Consider the following 22,710-nt stretch of genomic DNA (forward strand, 5'->3'; position numbering starts at 1 on the left):
AAGTCTGATGCTTGAACTTCATGGCTATTAATGTTAAAGATTTTATTTATTTACTTATTAATTGTTTATTTTTGAGAGAGAGAGTGAGTGGGAGAGGGACAGAGAGAGAGGAGAAGCAGGCTCCATACTGCCAGTGCAGAGCCCGATGCCGGGCTCAAACTCACGTCAAGATCATGACCTGACCTGAGACAAAACCAAGATAGGGGACGTTTAACCAACACCCAGGTGCCCCTACTTACTTATTTTTTAAATGTTTATTTATTTACTTTGAGAAAGAATGAAAGCCCATGAGCAGGAAAGGGGCAGAGAGAGAGACACAGACAGACAGACAGAATCCCAAGCGCTGTCAGCACAGAGCCCAATATGGGGCCCGACCCAGAGTCGATCTCACGAACTGAGCTGACATCAAGAGACGGAGGCCTAACTGACTGAACCCCCCAGGTGCCACGATTTTTGTTAAAAATTTTAAACGCAGGTAAGTATCTGTGGTAGTGTTTCAAGATGACCTAAAGCTTTTTTGGCTCTTCATGTTATTTCAAATGACCCAGGTGACTCCTCCAGGTGTTACCTTTGCCCATCCTTGGGTGTTAGTGAGGCAGATGTTTAAGCTCTGGAGTCAGAATTGATGTAGGGCAGCTATGTCTCCTCTCTGGTCTTTGGAAGTTGTCCTCTGTATTGAGTGGCAGTGATTAGACCACCCTAATCCTTGGGGCTTAGAGTCTACTTATAAGTCGGTGAGCTTCGTAGAGGGAAGAAGCACCCCCTAGAAGAGATGCAAATTTGGGAGGGGGAGCTTCGAACGCCTCCGCGGACAAGAGAGACCAGGCATCCACCTGGAAAACCATTTTCAGGTATTGCAGAATCTTGGTCTGTTGGGGTAAGCTTAGGGCTCTTATTTGCTGCGCTTCTCTCATTTCTAAGCTTCGATTTCAGTTAATGTGGGACATGTATTTATGTAGAACTGTGAAGAGTTACCCACATACAGCCTGCAATTCCACAGTCCAGATTCATTTGAGTTAAAACACTTTCAGAGAGACATTCCCTTTTCACCATCATCTGGCCATCCTCTACCTTACAATATTTTTTCCTCCTAGCACCAAACAGTACCTGTCATTGTATCATGGATTTGTTTGTTGTCTCACCTGCTTCACTAGAACATAAGCTCCATGAGGGCAGGAGTGCAGTTTTGTTTGCCGCTGTAACCTCAGAGGGCACGCCTCGCCACAGAGTAGATGCTGGCATTAGTTTTCTGGGCCTGCCATAGCAAATGGCCACAAACGGAGTAGCTTGAAATGACAGAAATTTATTCTCTCACAGTTCAGGAGTCCAGAAGTCCAAAATCAAAGTGACAGTGGGATCGATTGGCTGGTTCTGGAGACCGAAAACTATTCCATGCCCCTCTCTCAGCTTCTGGTTGTGGGCGTCAGTCCTTGGCTTGTGGACTTAATCACTCCAGTCTCATCTCCGTCTTCGCATGACCTTCTTCTCTGGGTCTGTGTCCTTTTCTGTCTCCTCTGTATATTTAAAGTCCACTCAGCCGGTATAATCTCATTTTAATTAATTACATCTCAAAGGACCCTATTTCCAAATGTGGAAGGTGACATTCTCAGGCTCCAAATGGACATTGGTTTTGGGAGGGATGCTATTCATACCGCAACACTTATTATTTAACTTCTGTAAGCCTCAATTTCCTTTTGTAAAATAGTGACAATAAGCATTAGCTATTATTGTATGTCTGCAACTATTTTAAAGCAGTTTACGTTTTAAAAATTGCCATGACAGCCTATGCATTCTCCTTTTACAGCAAAGGAAAGTAGGTTTGTTTCAAGGATCAAAAACAAAATAAATATGTCACTTTGTGAAGTACTTGGTCACATAGTGCTTAGAAAATCTTAGCCACTCACCTGGGTGGCTCAGTCGGTTAAGTGTCCAACTTCAGCTCAGGTCATGATCTCACAGCTCATGGGTTCGAGCCCTGCATTGGGCTCTGTGCTCACAGCTCAGAGCCTGGAGCCTGCTTTGGGTTCTGTGTCTCCCTCTGTCTCTGTTCTTCTCCGGCTCACGCTCTCTCTCAAAAATAAGTAAACATTAAAAAAAAAAAAAAACTTTAAAAAAAATCTAAGCTATAATAATATAGGTAAGTGTGACTTAATCTCATAACTTCAAGACCTCTGTTACAAATGGATTCACAAATCAGAGGGGGGAAAATCTGTCATGAACTGAGGCACCTCAGCTTTTGCTCATGTGGTCACTGTCAATGAGGTGGGCACTATCCCTCTGAAGACCAGGCAGAATGCTGGCCAAAGGTAGGGGCGTTTGGACAAATTTCAGGAAGGGGCCCTGTTGGTGAGGAAACAGCACTAGGTGGGCAAGGGTGCTAAAAATAAAAATTCCTTTGGAAATTTTTCTGGACCAATTCTTATTCCTTTTCCCCGAATGACTGCTCTGATACAGTAGAGGAGGGGACTGATACACTAGTAATAATATGTACAACAAAGCAGGTCTACCCATGCTACTCTTAACATATGCACAATATTCAGTGTGCTGATAAGGGTATGTTGACTTTGTCTTTTTAATTAAACTCTCCCCTGCAACAGGTAAATTTCCAGTCCACCTATTTCTTGCTCTTTAACATTGTAAAAAAATCTTTGCATCTTTAGATCTCAGCTAAAACTGCCACGTTCTAAACCACCTAAAGCCAGCCTCACATTATTTTCAAGTATTTTTACATAGCATATCTTTGTGTGTGTTTAATGCATCTCTTCTACTAGACTGACAGTTCTCTGAGGGCAGGAGCCCTTATTTTGTTCACCTGGTGGCTAGCAAATCCTAAATGAGTATTAGTTGAATGAATAGCTAAACAGATAGGTCGTGGGGGTAGCGTATCTGTCTTAGCCACTGCTTGCCTATTACCATCCTCGGAGGCTGGCTGCAGCTTTAAAATATCTTTTTCTTGTTCTCAAATTGCCTTCATTTGTAGTACTAAGCACTAAGGAGGTCTGTCATATATGTGACCAAAGTTTCATCTGTAAAATTATCCTTTGCAGAGATACATTCAGTATGTTTAAGAAGTTGATTTTTCCCATCAACCTCTTTAAGGTTTGTCTTATTTCTTTTAAATGATCTAACTAGTTGAACATACACTGGAAGTGCTAGACAATAAAAATTTCGAAAGGCTAGAAATGTTTCTCTTGTAAAATTAAAGCATTTTAAGAGACTAGCCGGCGCTTGTTATTTTAAGTTGAAAAGCAAATGTGGCAAATTTGTAAAAACGAATAACTCAGGTCATTGAAGATTACTGTGGGCCCTCTGCATATTCGAAGTACTTCAGATGTTATGAGGCTTCTCACATTTTTGTGATTTCTTACATTATAAACCCTTCGTACAAAGTATATAAAAATAGATGTTTCCTGTCATGCCACCAATACCTCAAGTATTCACTCTGGTACCATTGGTAACCAGAACTGGTTGGATTTTGTTTTTTTTTTTTTCTGGAAAGAAGTTTAAGGAATTCTTATCTGACACCAGCAATGCAAGCAGTGTTAGTTCTCAGAACACAGCTGGTGTGGAAGAGAGAGGGACACCCGTCCACACCAGCTATCTCCAATCCACTGATTTATCTACTTTGCTTTCACGGTTCCTGCAGCACCTCCACCAGAGGGCAGAAAGTGGAAGAGAAAGGAGGGGACACAAATCCATACCAGCCTTCGGAATGCCTGTAGAACCCTTGAGGACTGAATCCAACCCTCCTTTTGCAAACGGAGTTAACTGTGGCTCGGGAAGGCCACGTGATTTGCTCAAGGTAGAGGCGGCTGAAGAATCCCCTAGGCTCTTCGTTTTCAGACTGGTGTCCCTGCAGTAATAACTTCAGATGAGGCAGTATTTCAATAAGAACACAGTCCTGAAGTTACAAGGCTTCCAGGGCATCCCAGCTCAGCACTTGTCTAGCCGTGTAACCTCGGACCGGCCACTTCAGCTCCCAAAATCTTCCTCATCTCTAAAATAAACAGTAAGAGTACCTACTTCATAAAGGGGTTGATAGACCCAAAAGAGAGAATCCGTATACAGTGCTTAGCACAAAGCTTGCCTCAGATACTAAGAGCTTAATTTTTTGAATGATGATAAACTTGTCAGATACTGGATTTCAAATCTGATGTTTGGAACACTGATGAAATCAGCGTTTCAACTATTTTACTATATATTTTTTTACTGTTTCATTTCATTTCAGAAACAAAATACAGATTTCCCCCCAGTTGTACAAAGGTAGACAGTTTCCCTCAGCAATATTATTCAAGGAACAGGTGCCTGGTGCATACTTTGTTGACTATGCACCGCCTCCACCAGAAAAATGGAGATGGGTGTATTCCATGACCTCATGAATCATTTTTGAAATTTCTATTAAGATCTTGACCGAAGTCGGATAAAAACTCATTTTTCAGAAAAAAATGCAATGTAGTCTCCCTGCCCCCCACACCCCCGGACAGATGACAACTGTCTTGGCCTTCAAATGAGAAAGGAATCTTTACCCTTGTAAATACCGGCAGCGCCCCCCTGGTTGTCTGCAGGAGAGCGGATGTTAGCGAATGACAGAAAAGCAGGGTTGCCGACCCGGACCCCTCGGGGGCAGCCTGTGGATCCCACCCTAGGAAATTGCCACCTGGGCTTATTAGGGAAGCAGCCTGAGGTTCCTCCACATGCCTGCAAAGCTCAGCAAAGTCTCAGGCAGTTTTGCAAAAGCACTTTCTTCGCCAAATATGTAACAGAAGGCAAGTTTCTATCTGTCTAATGCAAATAATGCTCGCCTTCAAAACGTCAAATCTTTTTTTGAGAAAACAAAGTTGGCCTTTTATTGCCAGTGCCCGCAGTTATTTCGATTTTTACTTGGCTAAGCTCTGGCTAAAAGAAAATGGTGTAGGATGTGATAAGGAGATTTTGGGGCGCCGAGAAGTAACTCTTGCTCCCAACTATTCTGTCTCCCAGGGCCCAAAATTTCAGGTCTTCTTTTCTTGCCGTCCTCGCGGGGTGTAAGTCCGGGGGGTGGGGAGCCAGCAGTCTGCCTGGCCTCCCCCTCTGCCCCTGAAGAGTAACTTCTTTGAACGCAAAAGAGGTGGGGTTGCGGAGGATCTGTCCTTAAGGGCTCGTATGGGTGGGACCCAGAGACGGCAGTGAAGGGAGGGAGTGGTCCGCGGGTGGGATCTGTGGAGCAGACAAAATGTGGGGCCCCTGTCCCCTGAAGTTCAACTTGTCTCTTCCTGAGTGAGGAGCAAGTCGTCCGTAGTACGCTCCCCCCACCCCCAAAGGGGCACGACGGGGAAAGAAAAGCGACCAGGTTAAGAGTGGGCAGAGGAAAAAGCGAGTCATGTGCTCCAGGAAACAGTCCCCAGCCCTGGCTCGGGAAGAGCGCTACCGCCCAGCCGGAGCCCCGGAGCAGGTAAGATCCACGAATTGCGCTTGCCCGCAAACAGGTCGGATGACCTCTCAGTGCAGATGAATTCGGGGTCGACCCCTCCTTCCCCTGCGTCCTCCTCCCCTCGGTGCCACCTTCCTCCCCCGCCGTCGGTGAGCTCCGGCTTGCCCGGCGGCGTTGAGCTCCCAGCAACCAGTCCTCGGGGCGCACGCTCCTCCACGGGTCGCTCAGCGTCCGCGACCCTCGCAAAGTCATGAGCAGACTTTCCTTCAACGTCCGAGTCGGGTCGGTCCGGAGACCCCGCTCTCCTCGGCAGGGGCGTCGGCACGTCTCCCGCAGAGTCCCTCCTCGGCCGGGCGCCCTGCACGCGGCAAGTGGACTGGGCGGCGCGCGGCCGCCGGGGGAGGCGGCAGCAGGAGCCGTCCGCACGAGCCCCTCGGGGATCCCCGGCTTCCCCTCAGCGCCAGCGCCGCGGAAGCCCGGGACGCGGCGGAAGCCCGGGACGCCCCGACCCCGGGAGCACTGCGCAGCAGCCCGGCCGGCCCCAGACGTAAGCCTGCTTTCCGACTGCGCGCCCCTCGGTCTCCGTCCTTCGCAGAGCCGGGGCTCGCGCTCGCTCCCCCCGCGGACAGCCGGCCCATTCTGAGCGTTGCCCCGCTCGCAGCGTGCCGCGACCTCCCGCGTCCCCTGCGCGCCGACCGTCTCTGGCGCAAGTCCGCCTGGACACACCCGGCGCCGGCCTCCGGGGGGCGCAGGCTCGGAGCTGCTCTGGGTTTGGCGGGCTCCGATCCTGTCTTGGGAAGGGACCGCGCTGCCCCTACTTCGGGAGACGGAAGGGAGGGAAGGGCGTCACAGACGGCTCGCACTAGCCTGAGCCCCCAGGAACAGGGTCTGATTTGCGACCGCCCTTCTTTTCGGGGTCAGGAGGGTCTCAGAATCCGCTCACTGCCACGCGGTGCCGGCTGCACGGAGTCGGGGACCAGTGACCGCTCTGTGCGAGCGGGGACCGAGGGCTAGGCGGGCGGGAGGAGGGTGGTGTCGTGTCGGATCCTGTGGGGACTCTGCCCCAGCTCCCGTGGCGGGCGTCCCACCTCCGGTGCCACCAGCTTGGGACCGGTGGATGGCGGTGTAGGCGTTTTTAGCACTGCTGGTCAATCCCAGACCGAGCCCCTGGCGCTCGGAGCTGCGAGCCCGACAGGAATGCAGCCGGGCTGGGCATTCACCGGGAAGCTGTCCTCGCAGTTCAGAAAGTGGAGATTTCCTCCCGTGGGGGAACCTCTGAGAACAATGCGCGGCAAAGACCAATTCTTGGCTAAGCCTCCGACGGCTTCTGGGTACACATTTGTAGTTTTTAGGTTTTTGTCTTTGTAGAGTGGTTTGCTGGTGGAAACAGAACTCTGCGAAGGAATGCCCGACTGCTACCAGAAAGGGAGCCAAGTTCAGGATGTACTGAGGAAGGCGGGATCATTATCCAAGAACACACACTTTAGCTGGCGGTGTTGAAACTAAAGATGCTGCAAAACGTTAATTTTTTGGCATAACCCGGAGAGCATGAGGAGAACTGCACCCATGCATCCCGTTTGCCCCATCACTGTCTTAGGCATTCCACTTTGCCTGGCCAAGCGGAAAATGGGGCTGCTTGGCTAAAGGAATACTGACCAGTACAGAACACTCGATCCGCAGGAAGCGCTCAAGCAACCTCCAGACTTAACCTGTTCCACAAAATCTACCCGGACATGCAAAGTGCACACACATACATGCTTTTGTGTTTGAGACTGTTCATTGAGGGTAGGGATGGAAAAAAAAATCGCAAGAGTGAAAGGCGCTGTTAGCTGGGGTGCCTCGGAGAGTAGCGTATGGGTTTTGGTGTCTAAGCTAAGTTCAAGTCTCTGGCTTTACCCCTTGAAAGCTACAAAGCCCTGGGCAAGTCAGATACTCCTGTTGAACCTTGGTGTTCGACCTGGATCCAGCAAATGGAGATGATACTGTTGGCGATTTATAAGAACGCTGTGAGGATTAAGGAAATAAACATGTCCCGGAAAGACTATCCATGATAGTTGTACATTCTATGAAGTCTCCCTAACCTGTTTTTACTTACAGAGCTGGTCCCATCTCAGATCCAATGAGTCTGCCAGGCTTTTCTGCACAGCCAGGCTTCTGTGATTCTAAAGCCGTGCTCTCCAATAGAGTAGCTGCTGGTCACACATTGTTATTTAATTAGTGTCATTATTTAAATTCATCAAAATTAAATCAAATGAAAAATTCCATTCTTCAGTCTCACCAGACATTTTTCAAGTGTTCACTAATCCCACGTGACTAGTGGCTACCGTATTATGTTGATAGAACATCTTCAATGTGGAATGTTCTCTTGAGCTTTCTTTTACTTGAGTGATAATTTAATGAGGCTCTTGGATGATACAGTTTTTCTGTTCAGTTGCCTCCTTTTGCTTCTTTTCTTCCCAAAGAGTGGTTTTGTATAGCTAAATCACTTCTGTTTTGTTGAGGTCTTTGACACGGGGCACTTGTTGAATGGTAAATGGCTAGACTCCTTTATAAATCAACCAACAAGTGTGAATTAGCCACAAAGTCCTTGGGCATCCCCTCTCAGCCTTGATGGTTTTTGCTAATGTATTCTTTTCCCTTCACAATGAGCCTTATGGCTGATGGTTTTCCTAGTTTTAGAGCAGAAACTCTGACATAATAGAGGAACGCTCTTCTCTCTCCCTTATGCCCTCCCATGTTGTACCATTTTTTTACACAAATGACAGTTCTAGAATACTAGGTTCAATGTTTGCATCGAAATTTACTGGGAGTGTTCGATTTATTTAGATTTGAAACTAATACCTCCGCCTTATTCTGTAGGACCCCTTCCTGAACTCACTACCCTTTGACAGACCATATTTTACTTCTTTATTCTGATTATTTTCTGTGTCCTCCTACATTGAGAAGCTCCTACTCTGAGAAGGCAGAGATTTTTCTGTGTTTGCATTCATTGCTAGAAGAGCGCCTGGTACATAGTGGGTACTTATTAATTATTTGTGAATGAACGACTGTACAGAGGTGTATTTGGAACTAGCTAGGACAGATAGATGCTGAGTTGGTTTCCAAGGGCTCTGTAACAAATAACCACAAACTGGGTGGCTTAACACAATAGAAATGTATTCGCTCACTGTTCCAAAATCAAGATGTCAGCAGGGCCATGTCCCTTGAAGGTTCTAGGGAAGAATCCTTCCTCCTCTCATCCTAGCTTCTGGTGGCTGTTGGCAATCCTTGGCTCATAGCTGTATCACCCCAGGCTCCGCCTCCACAGTCCTTCCTCCCTGTGTCTCCATGTTCTTTCCTCTTTTTTTTTTTTTTTAATTTACATACAAATTAGTTAGCATATAGTGCAACAATGATTTCAGGAGTAGATTCCTTAATGCCCCTTACCCATTTAGCCCATCCCCCCTCCCACAACCCCTCTAGTAACCCTCTGTTTGTTCTCCATATTTAAGAGTCTCTTATGTTTTGGCTCCCTCCCTGTTTTTATATTATTTTTGTTTCCCTTCCCTTATGTTCATCTGTTTTGTCTCTTAAAGTCCTCATATGAGAGAAGTCATATGCTTTTTGTCTTTCTCTGACTGACTAATGTTGCTTAGCATAATACCCTCCAGTTCCATCCACGTAGTTGCAAATGGCAAGATTTCATTCTTTTTGATTGCCGAGTAATACTCCATTGTGTGTATATATGTGTAGATAGATAGATAGATAGATAGATAGATAGATACCACATCTTCTTTATCCATTCATCCATCAATGGACATTTGGGCTCTTTCCATACTTTGGCTATTGTCGATAGCGCTGCTATAAACATGGGGGTGCATGTGCCCCTTCGAAACAGCACACCTGTATCCCTTGGATAAATGCCTAGTAGTGCAATTGCTGGGTCATAGGGTAGTTCTATTTTTAGTTTTTTGAGGAACCTCCATACGGTTTTCCAGAGTGGCTGCACCAGCTTGCATTCCCACCAACAATGCAAAAGAGATCCTCTTTATCTGCATCCTTGCCAACATCTGTTTTTGCCTGAGTTGTTAATGTGAGCCATTCTGACAGGTGTAAGGTGGTATCTCATTGTGGTTTTGATTTGCATTTCCCTGATGATGAGTGATGTTGAGCACTTTTTCATGTGTCGGTTGGCCATCTGGATGTCTTCTCTGGAGAAGTGTCTATTCATGTCTTTTGTCCATTTCTTCACTGGATTATTTGTTTTTTGGGTGTTGAGTTTGATAAGTTCTTTATAGATTTTGGATACTAACCCTTCATCTGATATGTCATTTGCAAATATCTTCTCCAATTCTTTCAGTTGCCTTTTAGTTTTGCTGATTGTTTCCTTTGCTGTGCAGAAGCTTTTTATTATGATGAAGTCCTAATAGTTCATTTTTGCTTTTGTTTCCCTTGCCTCCGGAGACGTGTTGAGTAAGAAGTTGCTGCGGCCAAGATCAAAGAGGTTTGTGCCTGCTGTATCCTCGAGGATTTTGATGGCTTCCTGTCTTACTTTGAGGTCTTTCATCCATTTTGAGTTGTGTATGGTGTAAGAAAGTGGTCTGGGTTCATTCTTCTGCATGTCGCTGTCCAGTTTTCCCAGCACCACTTGCTGAAGAGACTGTCTTTATTCCATTGGATATTCTTTCCTGCTTTGTCAAAGATTAGTTGGCCATATGTTGTGGGTCAATTTCTGAGTTCTTTATTCTGTTCCATTGATCTGAGAGTCTGTTCTTGTGCCATCTTTTCTCTTATTATAAAAATACTGGTTATATTTAAGGGCTAACCCTAATCCAGTATGACCTCACCCTAACTAATTACAAAGATGGACCTTGTTTCTTTCTTTCTTTCTCTTTCTTTCTTTCTTTCTTTCTTTCTTTCTTTCTTTCTTTCTTTCTTTCTTTTCTCGTATTCTTTTTAATTATTTAAATCCAAATTAGCTAACCTATGGTGTAAAGACCCTATTTCTAAGTAAGGTCACATTCTGAGTTTCCAGTGGACGTGAGTTTTGGGAGACACTATTCTAGCCAGCACAGAAGCATAGATAGACAATCTTTTCCCTGCCTGGCTTCCCAACTCCCTAGAGGTTGATTTTGTTTCTGGACTTTGCTGGATCTGCTTTGTTCCAAACACAGTCCACAGCGTTTTTTATTCTTACAAAGAATCACCACACGGGTTGGGAGGTTATGTGTGCTGTCCACAGCCCCTTCCTGAGCCTGTCACTCTTCCCAGCCCTGTCCCTAGCCTCTATTATCTCTTGGCTCAGGTGGAGCCACTGTGGTCCGAGAGCACCAGCTTGTCTGCCCGCCTCATCCTTGAGCCTTTCTGCAGGGGTGTTTGCTCAGCTCTGAGCTCTGCTAAATTATGTTTTCCTCTCAGCCTGCTGGCAGTTGCCTCCATTAGCTCACCTTACAGCAGCTGTTTGAATATTCTCCTGCAGTACGTTTCTACACATCCAAGCCATCAGAGCTGGTGGTGACAGGCGACGTTTCAGTGCTCAATGGGCTGGCTGGGGATCCAGGGTGGTCCTGTAGGTGATCCATCTTGCCATTCAATATCGGTGTTGAAACTCTGTCAGCAGCTCAGGAGGACATCTGTGGAGAAAGGCCAGGCAGCCAAAGGTCTGGCTTAAGAGTGGGCAGAAAATATTGGGGTGGGTGGTGAAGAACGTTTTGGTGCCACTAGCTGTGCTTAGCCTGGCACCGCTGGGAGCCTTTTGGCTGAAGGGCACCTTTTATTTCCAGCAGTTGGGAGACTTTTAAAGAAAGGTCTTTGTGCAGCTATGAAAGTGCATCTCCCAAGCCACGAAGGTCATTCTGCCAAAGTGTCACAGTAGCACCAGGAAATCTTGAGTGGGGGGTCCCTGACCCCCACGGGTGGTGAAAAATCTCTATGAACAGTTCCACGTGAATTTTTCTGGCTATAATACCCTGAGAGGTTAAGAGTCTTGTGCTAGACCCAAATTGCTTCAGCTTATGAGAATCCAGCCACACAGCCTGGACAGAAGGCTGTCCAGTAGATCCATCCATTTGCTCGACAAACACTTGTATGCCAGGCACAGTACTAGGCATTGGGATACACCGGTGAACAGAACACAAAGACTCATGTGCCTCGGGAGCTTTAGTTTTCACCTAAGCAATGGCCACTTTATCAAGAGTGCAGGGAAGAGAGCTAGCTGTTTAAGTAGTATGGATCGCATTGCTGGTCATTCTACCTGGTGCCCCGGAATGAGAACCCGAGATACGAGAAGGGGGTCTACTGTTAGCGTCAGGACACTGGTGCCTTTCTATGTGTTCGTGTTGCAGGTCTACATGTGATTCTGTGCCTTCTTGTCCTCTGACCTCAAGCCAGTTCATTAATCTGGTGCTAAACTGACGAGCTTGTTCCATCTCTGGAAAAACTGACCACGTGGAATTTGTTTACGGAAGTTATATTGGTCTCCAGTGTGGCACTTCTCCTAAGGACTTTCAAGGATTATTTTGACTGCACACGATTTTCACCTTTGTGTGCCCATTTCAGAGCCTCATCCTGAAAGCAGGATGCTCCCTGAGTTTACTTCATGTATTTCTCTGTGATCATTCAGAACGATTTTGGTCCAAGTTGAACAAAAACAGGAAATCGCAAATGGGCGTTCTAGTCTTCATCTGATACTAAGTTGCTCTGAGACTTTACAGAAGTCACTTAATCTGATCCTGGTGTCCTCATGTGTAAAATGAGGTAGTTGGACTAGACGCTCTCCAAGCTTTCTCGGTCTAAAAGCTCAAGTGTTAATGTGGCAGAGAAAACGAGCAGCACATTGTACCATTTTTTTTTTTTCTTTCCTTCCTCTCTTTCCAACCTTTGAGAAGTGCTGTCTGGGGAAGAAGCATCCTAGCAGACCTTAACGTCTGCTTCCCTCTTTGTGGCTCTTTTTGCTGATTCTTCTTATGGTGACCATCTGCCAAAGTGCAGAATTGCCTGTTCAACCCCAAGGAAGACTGATCAGGGGAAATCTGATCACCAGAGTTCCAATCTGTCTGGGATATCTTTTCTGGCCAGAAGTCAGAGCTGAGCATTTCACCAATGCATGTGGCTTGCGGGTGGTGGAAAGTGGGGCGAGACAGTCATGGGTGTTGGGGTCTTCCAGCAGATGACCCGGGATCCAGTTGGGAGCCAGGTATGCCTCTGGGTGTAGCTGAGGAGCAGTTTGACACAGAAGAAAAATCATCTTCCTTAAATGGCTAGGTAGGACGTGCAGCCCTCTGTATTCAGTTAAGAAATAATAATAATAATAATAATAATAATAATAATAAAGTGTTCAGAGTAGCAAAAAGGAATAAATTTTTTTATTTTGGAAAAAGGAAGAATTGTTGGATCTCTGAAAGTTAGGAAGCTTGCTTGTAAAATAACTCAGGAAGTAGAGTGAACCTGATTAAACTGTTCAACCCCAGCCCGGAAATAGGCTCAGGGCAGCCCTGGGTGCTCATGCTTGCAGACCTGGGTCAGACTCTTGCTCGTCACTTAGGAGCTGGTTGTGCCTCCAGCAAGTACATTTTCCTTAGGCTCAGTTTCTTTCTCTGAAAAATGGGAACAAGGTCCCTCTTACAGGATTATGATGGAGGATTCAGTGAAATAATGCTTTGTGGAGGTGCTTTGTAAGAACACAAGTTGCTAGAGATATATATATATTTCAGTTACTGTTTTTTAGTTACTGTTGTGCATGTCCCTAGATGATATCCGTCTTGATTTGAAATCTCAATTCAGTGTTCAGTTGCTCTTCCTAGAGAAGGTTGAAAGAAGAAATGTTGCTCTCTACATCTGGGCTCCCTTCTAAGTATGAGTGTGACAAAAATAAAGCAATTGCAATTTACCACTACCTTGCTTCCTTTGTGGTCTATAGCAGCACTATCCCTTAGAAATACAATGTCGGCCACATGTGTAATTTAAAACCGTCTAGTAGCTACATTTGAAAAAGCAAAAAGAAACAGATTAATTTTAATAATGTATTTTATTTAACTCACTGTATCTGGAATTTTATAATTTTAACATGGAATCAATATAAAAATTATTAATGAAATCTATTCCTTTTTTTTTTTTTTTTTTTTTTTTTTTTGAGCGGGGCAGGGGAAGAGAGAGAGAGAGAGAATCTTAAGCATGCTCCAAGTTCTGTGCAGAGCCTGATGCCAGGCTTGATCCCACACCTCTGGGATCATGACCGGAGCCAACACCGAGAGTCAGATGCTCAACCGACTGGGCCAACCAGGCGCCCCTATATTACTTTTTGTTTATAACAAGCCTTCAAATTTCAATACTCTTACAGCACATCCCAATTCAGATGGGTCACATTTCAAATGCTCAATAACCACATGTGGCTAGGGGCTAGTGTTTGGATAATATAGAACCATATGGAGTATGATAGGTTGAATAGTGCCCCCCCCCCCCATCCACGTCTTAATCCCTGGGATCTGTGAATACCACCTTATATGGCAACAGGGACTTTGCAGATGTGATTCGTTAAGATTCCGAGATGGGGAGATTATCCTGGATTATTTGGGAGGACCTGCTGTAATCAACAAGTTCTTGGACAGGAGGGTCCATCAGAAGAGGAAGCAATGAGATGGTGGATGTGGAGATTGGAGACAGGTGCTTTAAAGATGCAGGAAGGCCTACCAGCCATGCCCTCCAGACAGGGAGCCGATAAAAGCTGAAAAAGACAAGGAAACAGATTCTCCCCCGAGAGCCTTCCATAGGAAGTGGCTCTGATAACACCTTGACTTTGGTCCAGTGAAACTGATTGCAGACATCTGACCTCCAGATTCATAGGGAAATAAGTTTGTGTTGTAAGCCACTGTGGTAGTTTGTTACAGCAGCCATAGAAAACGAATTCCTTACTAGTAGTCTAACGGTAACATCCTTTCTAAGACCGCTTTGAGAACGGCTACATCACCTTACACAATTAGAATGCTTGGCTTCGTCGCGGCCCAGTCTAGGGTACCTATGCACAGTCATTCATTCTTAGGGTTGGCATGCGTCATGGCCATTCTCCCCGAGCAGTGGGGTCTGTTTCTGACTCTGACTCGGTTGCAGCCCTTGATGGCAAAACTCAGTTGATGTCTTGTCATTGTCCTTGAGAATGAACAGCGGAGAGAGGTTTTTCACATTAGGGTATACAGTACACAGGAGGAAAAAAGGTGTTCAAAAAAAGTTACTAGCTCTCTCTGCCATTCGCTCAATGTTTTCCTACATCTAAAAATGTACAAAGAATTAATGTCTCTTAGTTTGCAAAAATGTACTGCCATGTGGATTTGGTATGGGTAAAGGTTTACTCTTTATTTTTTTATTTTTATTTTTTTAACGTTTATTTATTTTTGAGACAGAGAGAGAGCATGAATGGGGGAGGGTCAGAGAGAGGGAGACACAGAATCTGAAACAGGCTCCAGGTTCTGAGCTGTCAGCACAGAGCCTGATGCGGGGCTCAAACTCATGGACTGAGAGATGATGACCTGAGCGGAAGGTGGCGCTTAACCGACCCTGGCACCCAGGCGCCCCTAAAGGTTTACTCTTATGATCCTTTATCTCTGAATGTTAATGAATGTGATTGGACCACTTCTTCTCAACAGCATGGGAATCACCCAGAGGGCCTGATATAACCTAGGTCGCTGGGTCCCACTGCCACAATTTCCAGTGTAGTAGGTCTGGGGTGGGGCCCCGGGATTTGCATTGCTAACAAGCTCCAGGTGATGCAGATATGGCAGGTGGGCTGCAGAGGTGAGTAGGTGGGCGCTGGGAGAGCCCCTGGGAATACTCTGCCTGCAGGAGGACGTCCCAGGCCTGGCTTCCGTGGGGAGGGTGCAGCACTATTGCTGGGAAGGCCCCCAGGCCGGCCTGCCCAACCCCCACCAGAGTAGACACGGAATCTTCTTCCAACAATAAGCTCCGTGGTGGCTGTTGCTAAGGAACCTCAGAGTCGGAATCCCTCCTCTTGCGTGGCTCTTTTGTGTCTCCTTCCCTGAGGTCAAAAGTAGATGACAATCCTGACATCCCCAAGTCTCAGCTAAAAATACCTCCTTTGCCACACAGGCCTGAGCTGACTTCTCAGATTTCCCAGCTGGAGTGAATCGCCCAGCCCTGGGGCTGCCCCAGTGGAAAGGCTATAAGCAGAAAATACCAGGTTAAAAATAGCCCTGCGGAGGCCCCACAAAGCTCTCACACCCAGCTGCTCTCTCCAGGTGACCAGTTCAGGGCAAGGGGGCAGGTAGAAGAAGTAAGCCAAGAATGACTGAAGCCCAGTGTCATTGTGTAGAAGAGTTAGGGCAAATTTTAGAGACTAGCTCCCTCTCTTCTGATGTGTGTGTGTGTGTGTGTGTGTGTGTGTGTGTGTTTAATGTAAATTCTAGACTTGGTAACTATGGTCCTCAACCTGGCTTGTGGTGATTTTTATGCTGCCTTCTTCTGCATAAGAATAAAGCTGAGGGGCACCTGGGTGGCTCAGTTGGTTAAGAGCCACCTTCCGCTCAGGTCATGATCTCACGGTTCATGAGTTTGAGCCCCACATCAGGCTCTGTGCTGACAGCTCAGAGCCTGGAGCCTGCTTCGAATTCTGTGTCTCCCTCTCTCTCTGCCCCTCCCCCCGCTGACACTTTGTCTCTCTCAAAATAAATAATCATTAAAAAAAAAAAAAGAATAAAGATGAGCTTCCCACTCTGAAATTAAAATAGAGGTGAGCCTTTCCGAAGGTGTCCTTGGTGAGAAAGTCAAGTGGACCCTTGGAAGGACCTGTGAGAGCTGATTTATGTGCCAAGGTCAGCAGACTGCATCATCCTGTGACCACCTCAGCTTGCCTGCTCGACTCCCTCCTGATTGCACTGACCCTTTCGTCTGGATTGTTTTGACTTTACCTCTATCAGCTCAATATCAGTAAGAGAAAGAAAAATGCTCCCTAGATAAGGGATAAATATTCCTAACTAATAATATTCTCCAATCATTTGGAGGCAGGCAACTCTCTCCCTTTCTTCCCTGAAGAGAGTTTTCCCAACAGTTGAAAAATATCTTCGTTCCAGAAAAATTATTTATTCCCCCTAATGGAAGTAAGCAAAACTCATGGGATAACTACTGTAATTTTTATTAGAACAAATTTGTAATTAAAACAAAATTTCTTTAAATTGCTTATTGCTTTTTTAATTTTTAAAAGCAGGCTTTTCTTTTTAAAAAGTTTGTTGTTTCTCCACTCACATTTCTCAAAGACAAAGGAAAAATGTAATAAATTACCCAATTTGGCCTTTCCCCCCTTCATGGAGTGCTGAATGTTCTGCCCTGTGGCCGGGAAATTGGTCAGGTCGGGTAGGAAGCAGTGAACACAGAGGTTCGGTGGTGGTCTGGCTGCTGGAGCATAAAACGGACACACACAATGCATACACTCACAACCTCCTGACTGACAGGTAGGGGAGAAGGTTGGAGGATCTAGATCTTGTCCTTTTATTCCTCTTTTGTGTATGTTTCAGTGAGAAGCCAGTGAACAGAGGAAGAACCTGATTGCCCCCTGTAGATTTCAGACCTTTGGTTGGATCTCCCTTTTCTTGCCCCTTAGTGATCAAGTCCTGAATCTGTTTTATGGGTAGAGAAAAGCAAGCTCTCTGGTCCCAGGAGGGGCAGTGCAGTGCCCAAGACCTGGCTGTGGAGGGGTGCCCTGTGGGGTGTAGGGGAAAGGAGGGCATGTGTGGGGTTGGCGTGGGTTGAGGGTCAGAGCTCGAGTGGGATGAAGGTTCAAGCGTGGGGCAGCCGAGGCAGGGCATCAGAGCTTGGACAATGTGAGCATGGCATCCATACGACATGGGGCCGGGACACTCCTTGTAGACTGCAGGACTGATCAAATAATTGTACATATTAAGAATAAGCCACATTCTTGCTATTGGAAAAAGGAGTTAAAGACAGAGAGAGGCAGAAAGCTAAATCTAGAACCCTGTGATATGGGATTGGAATTGGAGATACTTGTGTAAATGTATGTTTCAACATATAAAGTTAGATAAATATAGAAGTAATGTGTGTGGACATGTGGATACACGAGTGCACATGCCGTATAAATACATTTTCCCCTCTAGCTCTGTCTGCTGAAAGAGACTGGGCACAGCAACAACCTAAGAGCGATGAGCACACCCTGTGAGTTCTAAGGGACAGCCAGAGCTAGGTTTAAAATACCATTTGTTACCAAAAGGAACCAAGGTTCTTGGAGAAATGATTGATTCCAAGGATGAAGCAAGAAAAGAGACTAAAACATCTTGTTCCAGAAAGCAAGGAAGGGCTCAAAGAATGATGGGTGCATGTTAAAAAGACACTGAAACCAGACTGACTTGGCTCCCACTGACCAAATGGGAGGCAATTTAGCATGAAATAAAAAATGGTGGTAACAGATTATAAACCATTCAATAAAATAGGAAACCAAGAGTTCATGCACATGTCAATAAAAGAATAAACTGAAAATTTGAAGGGATGAGATAGTTTCATAATTTCAATACCTCACCACAAAAAGCTTCTTGATTACACAAATGAGATGGGGAGGAGGGGGGTAATATTCTAGCAGGGAGGCGTGGCAGACACCATGTGATTGATGTAATTGTACCAGTAGAGAAATACATTGATAGGATTCCCATGAGAAGAATATAGTATCACTTTTGTGATATTTCTTTTTTTTTTTTAAGTTTATTTTTATTTATTTTGAGAGAGAGAGAAAGGGAGGGAGCAGGAGAGGAGCAGAGCGAGAGGGAGAGAGAGAATCCCAAGCAGGCTCCATGCTGTCAGCACAGAGCCTGACACAGGCTCCATCCTGCAAACTGTGAGATCTTGACCTGAGCGGAAATCAAGAGTCTGATGCTTAACCGACTGAGCTACCCAGGCACCCCACTTGTGATATTTCTGCTACAGATATCTAAATTTAATCCTAAACCACAGCTAAACATCCCACAGAATAACTGGTCTGTAATTCCCCAAAGCGTCAAAGTCATGGAAGTCAAAGGAAGACTGAAGGAGACCAAAGAAACATGAAAAAACTGGGGCACCTGGGTGGTTCAGTCAGATTTTCTCTCTGTTTGCCCCTCTCCTGATTGTTCTCTCTCAAAACAAAACAAAACAAAACAAAAGCTAAGTGTAATATCTGATTCTAAATTAGACTTTTTGGGTGTAAGGGGTATTATTGAGACTATTGGCAAAACTTGAGCGAATTCTGAGAATTAGATGGTAGCTATGTTCTAGTTTTGATGGTTGTACTGTGGTTATGTAGGAGAATGTCCTTGTTTGTAAGAAATACCCACTAACATGTTCCAGAGTGATAGGGCATCTGGTTAGCAACCTATGAAATGGTTCAGAAAAATCGTTGTTTTGTACTTCTACCTTTTCTATAAATAGGTGGTTGTTTTGAATTTTTAAAAAAGGAGAAAAAGGTAAATGAGTTTCATTTGATAATTTTAAGAGATTTTAAAACTTTTTATGTTTGTCTCTACACTAAGTTTATTTTTAATCATGGCAACCTATTTATTTATTTATTTTTTGGAAAGCAGTAAACAAAAAGTATACTGTTAATACGCAATTTAATCTTATATTTCCAAAAGGAGAATTTCTTCTAACTTCTTCATATGAAAACAGGATTATTTATAATCACTTAGTTCACAATCATATTTTTAATTTTTTTTTGTAGAAGATAAGAGTCAATGCACTAAGTTTATGCAATTATTAAACATTGAAAGATATCTTTTTTGTATGAGTTTAGTCTCTTAATTTGGATTCAGGGGTTTGGCTTCTCATAAGCAAATTAGATACATACTATGCATTTTAAAACATTTATCATTTATACGTTTGGTTTTGTCTCAAGGTGTAGAAAACTTTGGCACTGGCAAAAAAAAAAAACTCACGAGAGTTAACAGATATTATTCTTTGCAAAATACTATATTATCATCTTTAAAAATTTCCCTTTCACCTATTTGCCCATCCACCCCCATCCACCTCCCTTCTGGTAACCACCAGTTTGTCCTCTGTATTTAAGTCCGTTTGTTTGTTCATTTGTTTTGTTTTTTAGATTCCACATATAAGTGAAATCATATGGCATTGGTCTTCTCTGTCTGACTTATTTCACTTAGCATAATTGCCTCTAGATCCATCCGTGTTGTCACAAATAACAAGATCTTTATTCTTTTTTATGGCTGAGTTTTCCACTGTACATATGCACCACATCTTTTTTATCCACTCATCTATTGACAGACACTTGAGTTGCTGCCATATTTTGGCTATTATAAATAATGCTGCAATAAACATAGAGGTTCATTTTTCTTTTCAAATTAGTGTTTTCATTTTCTTTAGGAAATTGCCCAAAAGTGGAATTACTGGATAATATGGTATTTCTATTTTTAATTTTTGAGGAATCTCCATAGTGCTTTCTACTGGGGTTGCATGAATTTATATTCCCACCAAGAGTGCACAAAGATTCCTTTTTCTCCACATCCTCACCAACACTTGTTATTTCTTGTCATTTTATACTAGCCATTCTCACAGGTATAAGATGATATCTTATTGCAGTTTTGATTTGCATTTCCCTAATGATTAGTGATGTCAATCATCTTTTCATGTGTCTGTTGGATATCTGTATGTCTTCTTTGGAAAAATGTGTATTCAGGTCCTCTGCCCATGCTTTAATTGGATTATTGTGGGGGGGGGGTTGGCATTCAGTTGTATAACTTCTTTATATATTTTGGATATTAGTCCCTTATTGGATATATCATTTGCAAATATCTTCTCTCTTCTGTAGGCTGCCTCTTTGGTTTGTTGATAGTTTCCTTTGCTATGCAAAACATTTTTATTTTGGTGTAGTCCCAACAGTTTAATTTTGCTTTTGCTTTTGAGACATATTTTTAAAAATGTTGTTAAAGCTGATGTCAAAGAGATTATTGCCTATGTTTTCTTTTAGGAGTTTTATGGTTTAAGGTCTCACGTTTAGGTCTTTCATTCATTTTTAGTTCACTTTTGTGTATGGTATAAGAAGGTGGTTTAAGAATGTGGTTTTCATTCTTTTGCATGTAGCTATCTGATTTTCCTAACACCATTTATTGAGAAGACTTTTTCTTAATGTATATTCTTGCCTGTTTTGTCATAGATTAATTGATGATATCAATGTGGGCTTATTTCTGGGCTCTCCAATTTGTTCCATTGATCTATGTGTCTGTTTTTGTGCCAGAACCATACTGTTTTGATTACTATAGGTTTGTAGTATATCTTGAAATCTGGGATTGGGATACCTCCAGCCTTGTTCTTCTTTCTCAAGATTGCTGTGGCTATTCCAGGTCTTTTGTGGTCCCCTACAAATTTTAGGATTATTTTAGCTCTGTGAAAATGCACTTGGTTTTTTGATAGGGATTGCACTGAATCTGTAAATTGTTTTGGGTAGTACGGACATGTTAGCAATACTAATTTTTCCAATCCATGAGAATGGTATATCTTTACATTTGTTTGTGTCATCTTTAATTTATTTCATCAATGTGTTACTGTTTTCAGAATATACGTCTTTTACTTACTTGGCTAAATTTATTCCTAGGTATTTTATTTATTTATTTTTGGTATAATCATAAACTGATTTTTATTTATTTATTTATTAAAAAATTTTTTTAAGGTTTATTTATTTTTGAGAAGAGAGAGACAGAGCATGAGTGGGGCAGGAGAGAGAAAGAGGGAGACATAGAATCTGAACAGACTCCAGACTCTGAGCTGTCAACATAGAGCCCGACACGGGGCTTGAACTCACGGAACCTGAGATCATGACCTGAGCTGAAGTCAGACGCTTAACCGACTAAGCCACCCAGGTGCCCCTAAACTGATTTTTAAAATGTTCTATTCCTTGGGAATACTAACTGTAAAGATATAAAAACAGTATTTAAAAATATGATGGATGGGGGGATGCCTGGGTGGCTCAGTCGGTTAAGCATCTAACTTCAGCTCAGGTCATGATCTCGTGGTTGGTGAGTTTGAGCCCTGCATCGGGCTCTGTGCTGATAGCTCAGAGCTGGAGCCTGCTTCAGATTCTGTGTCCCCCTCTCTCTCTGCCCCTCCCCTGCTCATGCCTTGTCTCTGTCTCAAAAATGAATAAAAACATTTTAAAAAAATTAAAAAAAAATATGACGGATGGGCTGATGAGGCTTATAGTCTGAAAAGTCTTCTTTTAATCATCAGCCTCTTATAATTTTAGGAATGTTATACAATTCTTAATACTTTGGACTCTGATCATAAATATTAAACAGCACAGTTTATGTTGTAAATATGATTAACATAGGGGCTATTCGGTGGCTCAGTCAGTTGGGCATCGAACTTCAGCTCAGGTCATTATCTCATAGTTCATGGGTTCAAGCCCTGTGTTGGGCTCTGGACTGACAGCTTAGAGCCTTGAGCCTCTTCAGATTCTGTGTCTCCCTCTCTCTCTGCCCCTCCCTGCTTGTGCTCTGTCTCTCTCTGTCTCTCAGAGATAAATAAACATCAAAAAAAATTTTAAAAATAAATGTGATTAACATATTAAAAACATTTTAAACCCTCATTGGAAAGAAATTGGGAAGCTAAATTATTTAATTATGGATGAAATAATTCTAGTAATTCAGTTTTGAGCACTAATAAGCAAGTATTCATTAGAAGTCCTTGTCACTGAAGTATTTTCAATATTAGACTATTCCCTGTTGTAGTTAAAACAACATGTTAAGTTTTAATGAAAAAGTGGTAATTAGTTTTGTATGTTCCTTTTTCACATTACCACATATTATTTACCCAGTAGTTACTCTGTATAGCACTTAATGCAATTATAATTAAATGAATATTTGAATAACTATATACTCTCTTTCTCCTCTGACAGATTGTGTGTTTCATGAATATCGTTTCCAGTAGCCACTTGACATAGATGTACAATCTTGAAAGCATGGTTTCCAAATTGTTCTTGCAGTGAACTGTCTACTGGCAGCTTTAAGAAGCCAGTTTTCAGTAATTTCTCCAATTCTTTCCTCCTTGGGGGCAATCAATTTATTTGCTCTTTGAGATTTTGCCTTGCGCCTCCTTCTCTGTTTGACTTCTTTGGGTTCCAGCCATGTATTATTGTCTATAACTGCCCAAACTATCTTCCCTCTTCTAATAGCCTCCTTAAGAGTAGTAGACCTGGGTGAAACTTTGCCATTCTCTATCCAGACCTTCAGAGTCATGTTTTCTTCTTCCTGTCTGCTCAGCCTGTTGGCTCAAGGCTCAGCCTTTCTCTTAAGGAAATCTCTTTCTTCCTCTAGCTTCATTAGTTT

The 22,710-nt window shown here is 43.7% G+C and overlaps 1 protein-coding gene across 6 annotated transcripts in view; it reads left to right on the forward strand.

The window, feature by feature from the left end:
- The first annotated feature begins 5,204 nt into the window (after positions 1 to 5,204).
- The window catches only part of CORIN (corin, serine peptidase), a 251,162-nt gene continuing 233,656 nt past the window's right edge, over positions 5,205 to 22,710 (forward strand). For 4 of the 6 annotated variants that reach the window (XM_042984584.1, XM_042984587.1, XM_042984585.1 and 1 more), the window contains exon 1: positions 5,661 to 5,957. In XM_042984584.1, coding sequence (XP_042840518.1) covers positions 5,661 to 5,957 — 297 coding nt within the window. Of the gene's footprint in view, positions 5,432 to 5,660; positions 5,958 to 15,480; positions 15,637 to 22,710 lie in introns of those variants that run through there. The other 2 variants (XM_007075910.3, XM_042984588.1) reach the window with 2 other exon arrangements.

The sequence above is a fragment of the Panthera tigris genome, chromosome B1, assembly GCF_018350195.1.
Source record: "Panthera tigris isolate Pti1 chromosome B1, P.tigris_Pti1_mat1.1, whole genome shotgun sequence".
In the NCBI taxonomy this organism is placed as follows: domain Eukaryota; kingdom Metazoa; phylum Chordata; class Mammalia; order Carnivora; family Felidae; genus Panthera; species Panthera tigris.